Below are 17,611 nucleotides of genomic sequence, written 5' to 3'. Positions count from 1 at the left end.
AGCGGACCCTTGGAAATAGAATAAAAGGAAGCATTTGTGGCTTCATTAGGAGGTTGAATATGAGAAGAAATTGGTGTGTGAGTTGCAGCTTTGTTCTTGGCATTTGAGGACGTCTATCCTCTTTTGTAACATTCTAGACGTCATTCCCTTGGGGTTTGGCCTTTGGAATTCTTTCTTATTGGCTTCATTATCAGGCAGTTTAGTTGCATTTCCGGCTACAGGCAGATTTGATATTTTGCTCATATCTTCTTCACTACTTGTCCGACGCTTATGCCGCTTGGAGGGAATGGTATTATGAAGGTAGTGGACTGATTGGAGGACAAAGTATTGTAGCAGCAAGTTCGTAAGCATGGGCTGGAGTATTATGACAATATTGTTGAAGTAATTAGTGAGTTGATAAATCTGCTATGTATTTGGTTTTATGAATTCTGAAAATAACATTTTTATTAGCAGCAGTTCATTTCCACTTTGCATATTATTGTAGTTTATTTCTTGTTTATGTTGTATGATACCAATTCCATGCACGAAACACAACAAACAAATAAACGTTTGATTTCCAGAGTTATAAGAGGTTTTAAGAAGTTGAATGCAAACTGTTTGACATAATTCCTTTCAGCAATTTGGTTTAGTTTTTTGGGACATCCAAGGGTGTCCATTACAAGGCAGTTCAGTTTTATATCAATACATATTGCTTGTAATCCACTATGATGTTTTAAAAAATAAACTAGTGGTGTGACCCCTATACAAGTTTAATATGCATCTGGGTAAAATTATTGCTGAAGGTTACTATTTCTGCTGTTCTTTAAAAACTGAGATCAATTTGGATGCCTGGTGCTTTGCTTTCCCTTCTTAAACTTCTTCTATACGTTGTGATCAAAGATGGTTGAGTGTTCTTCTGTAGTTTAAATGTTTGAAAATGATGTGTGTTTGGGACGTTAGGATCTGATATTTCTTTGTTCCTACTGAAATAGTAGCATAGTCTATTCTCTGCAGGGCTCCTTTCTCCTTAATGTTCTCCACAATCTTCAATAAGGAATTCAATCTTTAGTAATATATGTTCATTTATTGTATGAGAGGAGTACTATACGGCTGTCTCTGATATAAACACTGACAATTGTGTATCAAAGTCGATGCTGTCTACCCTTAGTGTATCTCCTCTCTAATGCAATCTCCTTCTTATTATGTTTTTAACACTCCCTGAATATTATATTGTAAATGGTGCATTCGATACTACAAAGATCTCTGCTCAATAATATGTACTAGAATTGTTCGATGTGCGGCTCCAACTATGAGAAGAGCTAAGTTCTGATTGTTCGGGCCCCTAGCTCTCTCAATATGGAAGTCTATTTCAGTAGTCTCTGATTGAGATTTTCTATCTACCGTTCCAACCTGGATGTGTCAATGGTCTTCTACTGCTGTCAAGACTATGAACCCGTGACCTAAATGTAATGCTTCCTTCCAATTTTCTATTACCCGCTCCTTCTAGAATGTTTCTTTCTGATATTTTGGAAGCTATAGTTTCAGATTGTATTTTATATGAAAACTGTTCACCCTCTCCCTCAATTCAGAACCTCCATTTAATATCTACATTAAGGCTGGTGTCTCCTCAAAAAATCATTATAATGTCCGATATGTTTAGGTTTTGTTATAAGATATCTTTTGATATGTTATTTTTTATATGCTATTCATATTTAATATTTGGTATGAAACTTATTAATGTTTAATTTAAGTTATGTTGATTATGAATTATTCTAATATTATTCGTATATATATATATTTATCAAATTTATAATAATGTCTTTATTTATAATTATTTAATAGTTGATTAATATTTATTATTTATCATTATTTTCTGAGCTAATAGGTTTCACTATTATATTATTTCTTTATTCTAGTAATGTATTATATTGATAAATTATTATTACATTTTAGTTTAATCATTTTTTAATTATTTTTTTTATATGGTAATCAAAATTTTATTAATGAATTATTAAATTTTATTAAAAATAGGGGACATGACAAATACCTTATGTGAATGTTGGCAGCTTGATGTATGCTATGGCCTGTACAAGGTCAAACATTACCCAAGCAATGGGAGTCCTTAGTCGGTATGTGGCTAATCCTAGAAGGGTACATTGGGATGTACTTAAGAGAACGTTCAGTTATTTGCAGGGCACATCTAAGTATTCCTTATGTTTTCATGGTAATCCTATTGGACCCCAGCATTTAGTTTGCATTCTTGGATATCTAGATTCACATTGGGCAGGTGACATTGACAGAAGATCCACTAGTAGATATGTTTTCACAATGAATGGTGGTGCAATGAGTTGGATGAAATATCCTCTGCAGGTTATACCTTATTCCCAATACCAAAAACTTACTATTTTATGGGTTAGACATTTTGTCAAACGATTTGCAAGCAAGCTTTTGAAACCCCTGAAATAACCTGAATTAAATTTGATATGAAACTAAAAAATTTGGTTGCAACTAAATGAGCAATTCGGTGATATTGGTATTAATATCTAATTCTGCTATACATGGAAAATTATTAAATCACGGCAAATGATGTGGTTTGCACATGTTCTTCATTCACCCATATAATCTTATTGTTTTATTAACAAAACATGAAATAACCGTTTGGAACCTGGACTGTGATGAGTGCCAAAAGAGATGGTAGATATGAATCCACGATATCTGGTTCCTGCCGTGGAGTTAAAATTGGTGAATAACCCGCTATGAGGAAATGTGCAGACCCGCAACGAAACCTCCTTTGAACATCCGCCGAAATTAATTCCGACTGGGGTCGAAACTGCCGCCCAGCTTATTATATTCGCATGATGTGAATATCCGGACTAGCCCAAACTCGACTATACCCCTTTGTAAAAAGAACGATTGCCACCGATAGTTGTCCTCTCAAACTTTGACCGCGGCCCTGCGATATGAAGATAGTTGTGTGCAGATTTGTTCGAAAATTGCACACAGATGGAGTACCTGATCCGTTGGCGAACAACGCTCCAGAATACAAACAAAATTTGCTGTCTTTTCTCTGAGTTTCGAACTGAGAAATGAAGCACTCCTGTTAATGGCGAATTCTAAAAGAATGCCTTACACAGCTCGTCTATTTCTAGATGAAGAAATCCTCCCCCACACTGCAGTAATTTCACAAGATAGGCAATTCGACTCCTCACAATTAAATCCTTGGATGTTGGCCCTAGGCCACAAATTTCGCCCAACTCGAAATAGCTGAATGCTACCTCCAAATGCAATAATTCGGGTGATATTCCACACCCTCAAAATTGCTTATCAATGGGAGTTATCGTTCCCAAAGATAGTCTGAGAATTTGCAGACCAAATGGTCACAAATCGCTCAAATGGAATAGAAATCGAATTCACAAAACCGCCTTGTCCAAAAGGGTGCCTTATGTCCTCTATTTATTCACTCGCTGAGAAGTTACTGGAAGTTTCCGGAATTATCCTTTATGATGTACTTTGATTATTAGACTTTATAAAATTAAATAAATAACTTTATAAAGTTAAAGTACAACCTTAATTTAATATTAGAACAAGTAGGCCCCACTTATTGAATTATTATTCTCCGAGAGCAAAAATGTAATCATCTGGAAATAAAATGACCCTCTTTCCACAATCATTTTCCTACGAGAGTCGATGATAGGCAAATTCTCTGTTAAAAATTATGTCATTAGAAAGGGGACATGACATTGGATGAGTAAGCCACAAACTTTAACTACTATGTTCACTACGAAAGCAGAGTATATGGTAGCTACTCTTGCTTATAGCGGTTTAGCTTTAGAGATTGCGTTCTGATATTGGTTTTGATGAGGGAAAATTACTATCTATTGTGACGGCCAAAGTGTTATTTGTTTATCAAAGAATGCTACTTTCCATGCTAGAATAAAGCATATTGATGTAAAATATCATTTTGTTCGTGATATGGTGGGAGATGGAAAGGTGAAGCTAGAAAAAATTGGTACTTTAGAAAATGTTGCAGATGCATTGACGAAGCCAACACGCACTGAGAAGTTCAGATGGTGTGCCACCATAAGCCATGGGGCCTTGAACAAGTGATTGAGTTTTGAGTCTTTTGACTCTGGATAAGTCTTTAACAAGTGGGAGAATGTTAGGATTAAGGTATCAACCTTTAAGTTCAAACATGCTATTTTATTTATTTATTTCTTTCAATCCATTTGCAGGCCCTAATGTTAAGGAGCTAGTGTCATAAGTTGCTATGTTGAATCTATGCAATGATTATGAAAGTTACTAGTTCAGTGGAAGAGTCATGGAGAGTTAATTTTTGGTTATTTATATTTAGTGTTCACTGTTCACAAGTGGTGTGAGGTAGGTGTTGCATATGGAATGGTGACTGTTATAATTGAGTTATGTATTGTTGCATTGGAAGTTTCTATGTGCAATGTGTCTTTAGATTAGCATGTTGACACCACATATCTCTTTGGTATTAGAGTTGGTTTTGAAAACCATGGGCTTGTTCCACTTGTATTGAGATCTATAAATATGTAGCTACTTAGTGCATTTGATGATGTTGGGTTGGATATCTTCTAAGGAGCGTTTATGTGTTGGATATTCTCTAGAATTCTCTGCTGCTGTATTTACCCTTCAATGAACATTGGCTCAAGGAATTGTATTTTAAATGTTATTGCTGCTGATAAGACAATTGAGTTTTACTTTTGGAGGGTGGGTTTTTCCCTGAAAGGGTTTTCCCACATAATTCTGGTGTTGTGAGTTTATTTTCTTAATTCTGATTTTCTCTGTGTTTATCTAGTTTGCAATAGCTTAAGGGTTTGTGAGAATTTTTTGCATCACCTCTCCTTTTAGATTTAGCATTTGAAAGCATTATTCCGCACTTAGCTTCCTTTCAAAAGCCACAATTCAATATCAGCATTGCAGAATATGCTTGAAATTAAATACATGAAAATTTCAGTCAGTGAGATACTAAAATGAAAGGCCTAAAATTTCTAATTAATTTATTTGATAATGCAAACAAAGTAGTGGTTATATTTGTCCATATCTTCTTTGATACACAAAAACGCAAGGGGAATAATCTATTCTTGATCCACTTAATCTTAGAATATAGATGCTCCTAGGTCTCTTGCTATATGGAACATGCCATTACATACTAAATGTAATGTTTAACTTCAGAAAATTAGTTTGTCATTCATTGGGCACTTGCAGTGAGATGTTATATTTGCAGATTTCTCCTTAAATATTTCAATTCATTTCAATTTGTATATCAGTGCCACCCCCTCCACCTCTACTCTGTCACCATCCCCTTGCCGTCCCAACATATAGGCCCTTGGTTCCCTGTCTCCAAAATCCATTCCCGCATCCCTCCATCACGAAACTTTGTGGATTCTATAATGTTTGTGATGGATTTCAGATCTATAGGAGTTACAATGCAAATTATACTTCTGGTGGATCTAACTGGTTTTTGCACTTTAGTCAAATTTCAACAATTAGTAGCTTTTAGTGTACTCTCAATATGTTTTTGGTTTGCTTGTCAGTTAGACAACAAAACGTAGTGATATCAAACCTGAGCCAGCATATTATTCATTATTCATAAGGCATATTGCTGTTTTAATTTGGGTCGTTGTCCTTCAAGTTGGGCATTGCTTGGTGGTGTCTTCAGTAGTGTTTCCCAGTAAATCAGTGCTACAATATTCATATCGGGCCTATAGTATCTGTACCAATCATCAAAGGTATTTACAATTCAACATTTGACCATCCTACTCATCTAGGCAATTTATTATATTGTTATTCGTAGTTGGATATTGGGTTATGTATTTGGGCATTCCAGAAAAGTGATTTCATCAGTATTGTTTGTAACAACACTTGTATCAGCTTTGTAAACCTTATCAACATGTATAAGAGAAGAGGTTATGTGTTTATTTCGAACTCTCATACTGTCAAAAATTGAGAATAATGCAGGAGTGCTTACCACATCTGACAACGAACTTTGTTCCAACCATATATTGTCTAAACTTTGCCAAGGTGTACATAACAACAAACATCTCCTTCTCATACATAGAATTACTATTTTATCCTCTCAACTTCCTTCTTTTGAATGTGAAGGGATGCTTGTATTAGGAGTCAGAACAACTCCAATTCCTCATATGCTTCACACTCAAGCTTGAAGGGCTTGAAAAATTGGGTATGGCCAAACAGGTCAAGTACTCAAGATTTTCTTAAGTGATCCAATAATTGCTACACTGCTGTAGACCATACAAATGACCCAATTTTGGTGAGAATAGCAAGTGGATAGCCCAACTATGAAAATCCTTTCACAAACCTTTGGTAGAAGCCACAAAGTACAAAAAAACCCCTTCAATTGATTGAGTTTTGATGGGTGTTAATCTAAGATGGCCTTAATCTTCTCTAGGTCAACTTTAACCCCTTTAGAGTTAATTACATGACTAGGATACAAGAGTTTTGTCATAGTAAACTTGGGCTTTATTTGCAAATAATAATTCCATCTCAACAATTTCCAAGACTTCATTCAAATGCTGCATAAACTCCTCCCAAGTCCTACTATATCAGGATAACATCTAAAAATACCAACACAAACTTAGATCACACATTGTTCATGGCTGGAGATGGAGCAATTCATATAAGTTTTGGCTAGATGAGCATTTGATTTAAGGATACAATCCAATTCCAAAATTTCCATGCACCGTACATCTTGTAGCAATAACTCTTTCAAACAGCCATTTTCCAGATGTGTATATACAGTTTTCAAACGACTCAGTAATTAAATAACAGTTATATGTTATTTATTTCTACAGAAGATTCAAACTCTAGAGGAACTTTTTAATCTGTAACTGCTGTTTATTATTCCATGCTTATCAGAATATGCTATCTGAGTGTGGATTTGTTAGTTTGATTCCAAGGATGCTATTTTACCATTTCTAACAGATCTGACAACATACCTCTTCTGTTAATATGTAATTCTAGCATTGTTTACAGTACTTGTATAGAAGTTTTGGTACCCTTCAACAAACTCTCAAACTTATCATCTTTAATTCCAAGTATTTTACATTTTATGCAGATTACTTGCCAATAATTTGAAAAAATCTAAGAAGCTGGATTCATCCCCTGCTGCCCAGATTCAGGTCCGGGTTTGCACAGGTCTGGATTCGCATCCGGGTTCACTGTGGGTCCGGGCAGGGTCCTTTTGGACAGTGAGTTCACCCACATCCTTGCTGGAGCGAATCCACAGAAAACTCGGGAGGATCTGGGGCAGGAGGGTCCAAAATGTGAAATAAAACAACTTTAAAGAGTTTTTAATTTATTTTTTATGTAACTCTAAAAGGAACCTAATAAAAAACATTTCACTCATCTAATCTCTCATGTTGAGGAGGATGATGAAATAGCAGCATTTGGGACTAGTGGAACCACTTTGGATTCCAATGATTTGGGACTAGTGGATCCGTCATTTTTTGATGATCCGTTTGACCCTTGAAGGGCATTTGATACTATGATCATTGATAAACTACTAAACACTTGTCATCTATTATTATGTTTCAAACTTTATTATTTGATGAACTAGTCTATGTTTTGCAGTTTAGTAATTCAATGTATGATTTTTTTTACAATCATGAAGATATATTAATGAGCGAGTATTTAATGTTTATCGTTGAAATTTGACATTGATCAATAATCAAGCAACAATTATTCATACTGTGAAATGACTTTGTTTTGCAATTATGCATGTTTCTCTTGTACATATAATGTATATATATATACACTCACAAATCCAAATGGGATTTTTTCTTTTTTGCACGAAACCACGAACCCAAACCTCGAACTTGAATCCGTCCCTGAACCTGAATTGGCAACTTAGGAAAACATGTTAAGTTGGCCAACTATTTGAAATTATTATTGGTTTTGAAAACGGAAGAGTTTCCCATTTCTTTATTATTCAAATTTTAGCATCCATATGGTTAACCATCAAATTATCTTGAATGACACCAAGACATGGTTAAATGTTTAATTTTCTGCAATGTATTCAATGTAGAACTAGCAAGTTAGCATCCTAGTCATCATAGTGCTCCTACCTAGCTCAAAAGGGGATGTGGATGACCCAAATTCTGGAACATTATACTGCATAGGATTAAGATGAAACACACAATGAACAATTCATGCAAGATTTTTAGGGTTTAGCACATACATAAATTTCTAGATAGATTGTAGAGAACAGAAATTTGTGCCCACAAACAAAACTTCAATAAATGAATGAAATACAACTTTACGAAATGTTACAAATTATTAATAAATAATATGAATGGCAGAGTAAGCACAAATAACATTTTATATAAAATAGATCTAGTACAAAGTTTATATTTATGAGTAGGTTTCTAATAATTTATAAAATATTTGACACAAGGTTACAACACAAAGTGAACAATGAAATTACACCCATCATAATACTATCCACTAATGACATAGACTTTTGTAACAGTTATACTAAAATATTAAATCACAATAAAACCAACAATAAAATTCTTTCTTTTAAAAAGACGTTTTAATAAAATTATCATAAAATGTAGATTTCCCTCTTATCATTTGCTCATTTTATCCTTTGACTCTCTATCATTCATCATGATGACGGATCACATAGTGTAATCTGAAATGTTAATGCAAAAATACTTAAACAATCAAATCTAAAAACAGCTTGCAATGATCTCATGGATTGTGGAAGTCTACTTTTATAAACATAGAAAAGTTCAAAAATAATTAGTTGTAAGCTATAATGAGGTCGAAAACAATTAATTGGTCATTTAGTTTTAGCAGTAGTGGAGGGAATATATATTAATTATATAATTAAATATCATTTATATAATTATCCTTATGAAATAAAAAATGAATTAATTAAATAATAACAATATTTATAGACATGCTTTTTGATTAGACTAATTAAATAATATAATCATTTAAATAATTAAAAATGACATTTGAAACGAGTTTACATAAGCTGACGTTGGTATAATGCTAAGATGATTTTAGTTGCCTACATCTATAACTCTGAAATAGAAGCATGGTGTATAAAATTAAAAATTAAAATTAAAATTAAATCTGTTTGATAATGGGTTCAGTTTGTGTAATATTTTTCTCCCCTCAAATAAAGGCTTCTAATAGTTTAGTCTAAAAAAAAATCTTATCATACCAGTATTTTTTGAAGAAACGTCTCCTTCTTAAAACCCGTGCTGCAAAGATAGAATGAAATCTCTCATTGTTCAAAGAAAATAGCCACAACTAGTACTTATGCTTGGATGAAAACATCCTTTTGTAGAAAAGAATAAGAAAACATTAATTTGAATAAGAGGCACACTTCTTTTCTTAGACAAACAGGCTTTATGTGTTATGGTAATTCTACACAAATTCAAAAGGAAATGCAGACCATGTAAAAATAAGGCTTTGTCTCAACCTTGATCATAAGATTATAGACCATATAAAAATAAGTTCTCACCCTAATATTCACAAATAAAACAATATCTACTCATGGAGAATATTAATTTGATATAAATGAAATTGTGAACGTGTTTTTGTAGTTAGTTGTCTCCTGTAAGGATTAACCATGGAAATCTTTTTGTCATGTATGCATACTGTTCCATTTACTTCTCTCAATGTTAGACAAATCTTGCAAATGCTGTTCACTATTTTTAGATCACAGTATCTCAGGTCTTTTAATCCCAGTCTATCAGTTGCCTTCAATAGAGGTGTGAATCCTAAAAAATTCCAAGAATTGCTGTATGATATATAGCAAGTGAATGTTTATTATGAATTAATATTTGTATTGTGATATTGCTATCAGGATTCAACTGTGTAGTTTTTGAGTCAAACTCATTGACCCATGTTTCATGGGTAGTGGTTAACAAGAATGCATCTCTCATGAGAATGAATGGAAGACTTTTCACTCATTGCATCTAGGTGATGCTAATAGAGGTGAAGCAGCAAGATTTCTCAGGTCACCATGACAATACTACGTATGGGTGACTTCTTGAAAAGTTTTGGTGCTTCACCTCTACAAGCATCACCTAGATGCTAAGTTACCGGTTTAGGTTTGGTTCCAAGTTAGAAGTTTGAGAAATAGTTCGCAAGTTCGTCAAAATTTTGGAAAGGGGTTTGGGTTTGTTTAGGTTCGTTAGTGCAAAAACATGTAATATATATATATATATATATATATATATATATATATATGAAGCATGAGTTAAAATTAGAATGTAGCATAGTAGCATAAACACATTTAAACAACAAAAACACCATAAACTTGTAATCATACCATCACATAGTTCAACATCAAAGATTCAAAACATTAAAAATAAATCATAGCATCAAGTTCAAGTATCATTGTTTCACGTTCATTGTTCAACTAATGGAATAAAAATCTATTAATATTCTAAGTTCTTCAATCTTCTTCTTCTTCTTCTTTTCTGGCATTAGTTGACTCATAAATAGAGCTAAAGCCAATGGGATCAGCAGCAACACCAATGGTATTGGTATGAAATTCTTCAAAAAATGACAATGAAAATGACAATGAGAGGTCACCAAAACCATTTAATAACAACCTTCTAGGGTTGTGGACACCAAAAACTTATTAAAATTTGCAAAAAAAACACTTTATTGCCATCTATAGGGCCCAAAAAATATATGGTTCGAAGTTGGTTCGACTTTTTTGGCTTGGTTCGCCCATGTTAGAACTTTGTTTGAACTAGATCAAACTAGTAGGCAAAAAATGGAACCTTGCCCGAACTAGACCTAAACTTTGAACAAGTTCGAACTTTTGCAGGTCTAGGGGGTCTAAGGACGAACCATGGTAATTTAGCCTAGATGCAATGAGTGCTAAGTGTTCCATTTATTCTATGGGTGACCTCCCCAAAAGTCCTAGTGCTTCACCTCTATGAGCATCACCTAGGTGCAATGAGTGCTAAGTGTTCCATTCAATCACATGAGAGATGGATTCTTGTGAACCACTACTTATGAAACATGGGTCAATGGGTTTGACTCAAACTACACAGTTGAATCTTGATAGCAATATCACTTTGACTTGCCATGGAAAAAATCTCCTATTTATTGATATATGTCCCTACTTACCACCTTATGAAGCCATGGCAAGACTAGACCAATATATCTAGAGAATAATTGGAAGTATATTATTAGGAATAAAAAAATTAAAATATCAAAAGACATATTCCAAAAGCTTTCAAGAGAAATTATTGAAAAAGTATACTAGCAAAATATGAGACTACAAAATTGGAAGTATATTCCAAGATCCTTGGAGATATATGCTATACCTACATTTAGGTTACTTGGAGGATTGAACATGCCATAAATAATTTCCCATACATAATGCTTCATCCTATGACTCCTATGCCAATCTACAAGTACATTAAAATGAGATGAGGGCTTATCTAGGTTATAGAAGAAAATTTAGTACACATTATTTAGGCATATCCAACCCAAGGGGAAAAAAATACATTTTCCAAGAATCTTGTAGAAAGTTATTTTCTTTTCAAATTTTATACTTGTAAGTGCAACATGGAAAAAATAACTTATAAGGTAAACAATTTATTCAACGAGAAAGCTCTATGTAAGGAAAAAAGAACAAAATCTCTATAAACTAAGTGCATGACCATACTTTTTACAGTATAAAAAATTCAGCTCTTGAGGTTTTCAATATATATCACCACAAAATTTAAGAAACTAGAGGTGACTTGGTCTCCAATAAGGTAAAAATTGGTTCAACATACAAAAGGAAATTTTTGTCTTTTACTTGAAGCAAATGAACAGTCACTTTTTTTTCTCGCTACAAGCAAAGACCCAAAATTGTTCGTACACCGCAATGATTGGATTGATTTGAACAAAAGAAGCATGACTTGGTAAGACGAATTAAGGAATTGAGTACAAAGCCACAATGACAAACTTTATAGGAACATACAATACAATGCCTACAAATTCAACAAAGTAATTCTATCTACCCAAGCACACACAAGACCTCTCATAAGACATGACATTTGAACAACAATTTTGGCAGCACGTAGGCACAAAACTGTCCAAAAACTAGGACAAATTGCACATTTATAAGCATGTACAAACTTTTACGTGATACATAATAAAATGCAAATTCTTCTACGCTATAAATAGCTTGATTTCCCATAAGGAAACGTTAATATGTGCAATTCTCTCCATGAATACTAAACACTAAATCAACAAATCTTCAAATAGACTTTTACCGAGGATAAAAATCAAGTAAAAATAGATCTTTAAAATCCTCTAAAAATTATCAATCCAACACAACCGTACTAAAAATAGACTTCTCAAAATATGATTGTCTTCTCAAAATTACTAATAGCTAAAGATAACTTACAATAAATAGCTCAAGTCGAAAAGAATAAATATAAAAACTGGTTGCTAGTGATGATTCTAGTGAAGATCTTGATCATCTAAAGAGGCCCTAAAATCTTGATATAGAAAACCTACCATCCTTTGTATTTCCTTCAAACCTAGGTGTTTCAAAACCATATGCACAAAAATAGGAGACACAAGTTGCCAATAATAAAATTCAATCCCTCTCCGATGTTTAAAACATGTATTAGATACCCTAAGTATTCATGAAAAGCTGCTTAAACAAGGGCCACATCCTCAATGGCTGCATCCAAGTTGGCAAACTCAAGGGTTACATCCCAAAGATTCTTTGCCCCATCCTTGTAGTGTTCTTGTTACCTATTTTTACTTGTAGGTTAAAAATGGTCTTGTTACTCCTCTAGGTCTTATGAAAATATTTTAAGTATTTTTCAACATTGATAGGAGAAAAAAATAATTACAATGCCAAAGTCATAAAGTATTTTAAAACAAGGTTTTTTGTTTCAAGGGAAAAGAGATCAAAATGTTAGACATTTTAATTATTTTGTGCAAAAAGAAAAAGGCTTCAAAGAAAAAAGCAAAGAATTTATTCACCATGTTGAAATATCATTAGTCACTTACAAAGGCAAGAGGTAGAGTTTTAGTTAATGCAACAGTTGGAGCTATAAATGTGGAGTTTTTAAAGAAAGTACAACAGTTGTGTGTCAATTTGAGTTTCCACTTGGAAGAGCTATCAATTAAGACAAGTTTTAAAAGCATAATTAACAATTTCTTATTCTTTTGAGTCTCATTTTGGGCACTTTCCAGTTATATCCGACCGATGAAGACAACTCAAGCATATCTCAAGACATTTTTGGGAAAGTTTACTTCTGTCTTCCAAATTTCAAGGATATTCATCCATTGCAAGTCGATTACCACCCTTGTTTCATTTTCAATTGAAGGAAAGCCTTCTACAAGGAAATGCAATTTCTTTTCTTGGGAATTATTTGTTTTTCTTCCTAATGCATGTGCAAAGGCATAAAATGCAATGAAACTCAAATTTTGAAGGAGTTTTATTTTTTAGAGAAGCACTTTTCAGTTGTAGCAGCATACTCCTTTCATCTTTTAAGAAAAAGAGCCAAGCATTACAGGACTCGGCGAGTCCTGAGGCGAGCCAGACAAAATGAGGCAAATGGCCTTTTGACTCGGACTCGGCCGAGTCCTCGCCAAGTCTTGGTTGACTTGCCGAAGTAGCTGACTCGATTGACTTGGACAACAGTTAGTGTCCAAAAAGGACCCAAAAAAAGTTTTTTTAATGTTTTTCTTTGTTTTCTAGATATGTAAAAGCATAAGTAAGACCTAAAGAGGTCATTCTATCACTTGCAAACACAAAGAATAGAGAAAGAAGAAGGTTGATGATATAAGAAGGGTGGAAGATAGAGGTTGATGATCTTGTCTTCAGTGATGAAGACTTGGAGTGGGTTGATCAAGTAGATTGAGAGGTAGAGGCAGTTGCAATGACACTGGAGGAGAATAGAGCATGAGACCTAGTACAAGACCTTGAGGCCAAGAGTGATGGATCAAACTCTGATGATGAGGATTATGAGGATGAGTATAAGGATGAGGAGGATGATCATGATGAGCATGTCACTGAGTTTCAACCTTAGACACAGGGAGAAATGATCACTATAGAGTCTTCCATGATCTATCTTAGGCGTAATTGTAGGAAGACATAGGCCACTGTGAGCCTTTCTTTTGATATATATTTTGAACTTCTGATTCAAATGGATTGCATATTCCATCGATATTGTAGACATTTGACAGTTACACTATATTTCAGACATCTATAATGTTATTCAATTTAACTTTAAGTAATTTCTTTCAAAAATTCGCATTTATACTTATGTTATCCATGAAAAGTTGTATATGTGTGCAAAGTAGCTTCTATTTATCTCAATTATTGGGTATTTGATGTTACTTGGCTAAATGATGAATGAAAAAAACTTAAAATCCTTAAAAATCTTTGAATTTCATGGGTTTTTTAATTTGCCGAGCTCGGCTCCTAAGACCAAATCCGAGCCCAATTTGGGCCTGACAGAGTTCAAGGCTAGTAACACTGGTCTTCTTTGCTCAAAGAATCTGCCTAAACTACCGGATTTTTCTTGGGTGTTTTTCTTGTGGGCTCTGTGATTTTCCCTCTGATCCTATGTTATGCTTAGGTCTCATGTTGCAGCCTTATTGGTGTGTTGATGTTGCTCTCGTGGTTTGCATTCGATGTGGGTTGTTTTGGCTGTTGTTAAGTGCTAAGTGATATGTGTTTGGTGTTCAGGGTTTAGTGTTGCTTTTGCTTTTGGGTTATCAATTGGTGACCTTTGCTTGCAGACTATTGTTGGATGTTGTGGTTCATTGTTGGTCTCCTTGTAGTTGCTCATTGTTTGCAGGCCTTTTCTGCCTTTGATGACCATTATTTCTTCCTGTTGTTCATTGTTGTAGGCCCTATTTGTTTGGCTGTTGGTGTTTGGTGTTCCTATCTTCGAGGGTGGGTTTCGCAAGCCTTGCTTGTTTGTTTGTTTGTTTTTCTGTTGGTGTCTGTTGTTTCTGTTCCTATCTTCGTCGGTGGGTTCTACTTGCCATTGCAGACTCTATGGATACTCCTCACTCTCAAGATCAACCTCTGTCTATCACTTACCAAAGAATCATAGACCAAATGTTGAAGCTTGAAACTAAGAATTGCTTGAGACACTACACAACTTGAAACATCGTGTTGTTGCCAACATTTTTGCATATCAAAGATTTTTCTAAAAAAATTACCATTGAAACAATAGATAATAAATTACATTTTGACTCTAATATTGAGAAGTTTGGGGATATCGACAACAATAAGGACAAACAGACCGAACTTTTCAACAAGAAAACCTCTCATAATGAAAACAAAACAACATATCAAATCTTGGGCCTTCATTTGCAATAAATCCAGTTTAGCACCTCTCCCTGGCATGGAAATAAATGTCTAGGAGAAGTTGTTAGACGAGCATGTTAAGTGGGATCATGAGCTTAATATGAGAGTTGAAGCCTTCCTCTTTTTTTGAACCTATCCCAATTGGGTACTCCTTCCTCAGTGACCAACTAGGAATTGTATACATCACACTCAACAAGGCATGAGTTGGTCTTGATGACACTCTTTTCCTCAAGTTGCTTTCTCTTTCTGACTGGCTCCGAGTTCTTAGAGTGAGGAGGAAGCTTTTCCCTTTTCCTATGAAGATTTATCTGGATGAGGATCTCACGAAACCTCAAGTAGCAAAGCTGAAACATTCTCGGGGTTTGGTTGTGGAGGATAGACAGGAAGGGAAGTGGGCAGTTATTTCGAATCTTAGGGTTGTTATTTGTGACTTTCCTCCTCCTGATTGGGAACTGAGACCATCCTTGAAGGCCAAATGATGGTCTAAGATGCAGTTGGGTGGGAGGGAGCCTCTCGATGGTTCCTTGCCTATCAACTGCTAGAATGAAAATGGTACTTTGTGGTCCTTGCTATGTCTTTTTCAGGATGCAGTTGGTCTTGTTGATATTCTTGTCATTACTGAAACTCATGAGAGTTTGGTTTTTACTCTTCCTGGGTTCCCTAGATACCAGTGGCTTTCTACCATTAGAGATGAGGTCAGGACCTCTAGCGGGGTAAGAGGATTTGATGGTGTCGCCTGTTTGGTTAGAGACTGTCTCTTCGGTGCTACTTCACTGGTCTACTCTGACACCTCGGCTAAATTCTTATGGATTTGTATTGGGCATTTTGCACAACATCTTAGAGACATCTTCATTGTTGTGTGCTACTTTCTGCTAGCCTCCTCATCCTATGTTGTTCATAGTACAGAGGGTAGGGACCGTTATGTGGACCTTTATGATTGCATTTCCAGATTCTTAATCATGGGAGACATCATCATTCTGGGGAAATTCAGTGCACAGACTAATGATCTTTAGGCTGACCTCCATGATTGTATGTTTGACTTGATTTGTACTTTGGAGGCTGATCCAATCAGCCTTGGTCTTTAGTGCTTCTTAGAGGATAGCTAAGGACCCCTTACGAGTTATGGCTGACACCTTCACCTTTGCAAGTCTGTTGACTTAGTGATTCTGAATGGGCTCTCTTGTCTCCTTGGTTCTAGGTCTTTCACTTGTTGGCCCCACTATGGTGAAGTGAGTGTTGTGGACTATGCTCTCTCTTGCGTCTCCTTTATTCCCTCCATTTGTCGCTTCACCATCTCCTGCCTCCCCTTGGCCAATCACACCCTTCTCAATCTCTCCATCACAGACTCTTTGCCCCCCTCACCCCTTCTCCCTCCTCCCCTTCCATGGACACCCCCCCTTGATCTCCTTTTTATCCCCTACCACACCACCTCTCCTCTCAGTTCCAAGCGTGGGAACACTTTCCCTATGAACCAGCGGTTCGATGATGACTACAAGTCCTTCCACATTTGGTTCATTCAACCTTCACCACTCACTCCCCCTCCTTTGCTTAGCTGGGATTCTCTTACCACCGCCTTCTTCGCCATAAGAAGTGGTTGTACCTCTCGTCTTAGTGCAAATCCCTTCGTGCCTTGCTCTTGCATTCCTAAAAGCTCTTCTGGTACACTTTGTTCCCCTTGCCATCCCCCCTTCTTCCACCCTAGACCCATTGTTCCTTGGTCCCTCACACCTCCACTCTCTACAACAATCCTGGCCAACCCTCTCTCCATCTCATCCCCCATCCTACTATTATCTCTTCACTTTCTCTAGCATCAGTGAGCCAGTTAGATCCATGAGTTGCAACATGATAGCAAACGAGGAAGGGTTCTAGGTAGAATTTTTCAAGCTTGGCATCACGGTTCTGGGTTCCTTTCTCTCAGTGCTCTTTAATAGAGTTGTTTGTAGTGGCTTTCCAAACTCCTTGTTAAGGCACATTATTAATTCAATTCTTAAGTCTGAGTCATCTTTGGACCTTGAAAACTATAGGACCATCATGGTTAGGCATCCTTTTGACAAACTTTATGCCACAGTGTTGAACACTATTCTATCCAAAGAGCTTGATAGGAGACATTGTCGGGCTAGGTCCTACATTGGTTTCCGCTTCGACTTTCAGACTATGGACCACATTCTGATACTACAGTACAAACTATCATTGAGAAGGCCTGACACCACTTGGCGAAAGTATACAACTATTTTTTGGACTTTCGTAAAGCATTTGACACTATCCCCTGCGTGTCTCTTT

General features: G+C 35.4%; 1 protein-coding gene across 6 annotated transcripts in view; it reads right to left on the bottom strand.

The window, feature by feature from the left end:
• The window catches only part of LOC149562034 (propionyl-CoA carboxylase), a 337,515-nt gene that overhangs the window by 11,934 nt on the left and 307,970 nt on the right, over positions 1-17,611 (bottom strand). For 5 of the 6 annotated variants that reach the window (XM_089825583.1, XM_089825582.1, XM_089825581.1 and 2 more), the window contains one exon: positions 9,197-9,236. The exons of the other annotated variant lie outside the window; for it this stretch is intronic. In XM_089825583.1, coding sequence (XP_089681709.1) covers positions 9,197-9,236 — 40 coding nt within the window. The remainder of the gene's footprint in view (positions 1-9,196; positions 9,237-17,611) is intronic. 6 annotated transcript variants of the gene reach the window in all.

Source organism: Cupressus sempervirens, chromosome 4 (genome assembly GCF_028749045.1).
Source record: "Cupressus sempervirens isolate cs-2001-9-10 chromosome 4, ASM2874904v1, whole genome shotgun sequence".
Lineage (NCBI taxonomy): Eukaryota > Viridiplantae > Streptophyta > Pinopsida > Cupressales > Cupressaceae > Cupressus > Cupressus sempervirens.
This window is presented reverse-complemented; position numbering and strand designations above follow the sequence as displayed.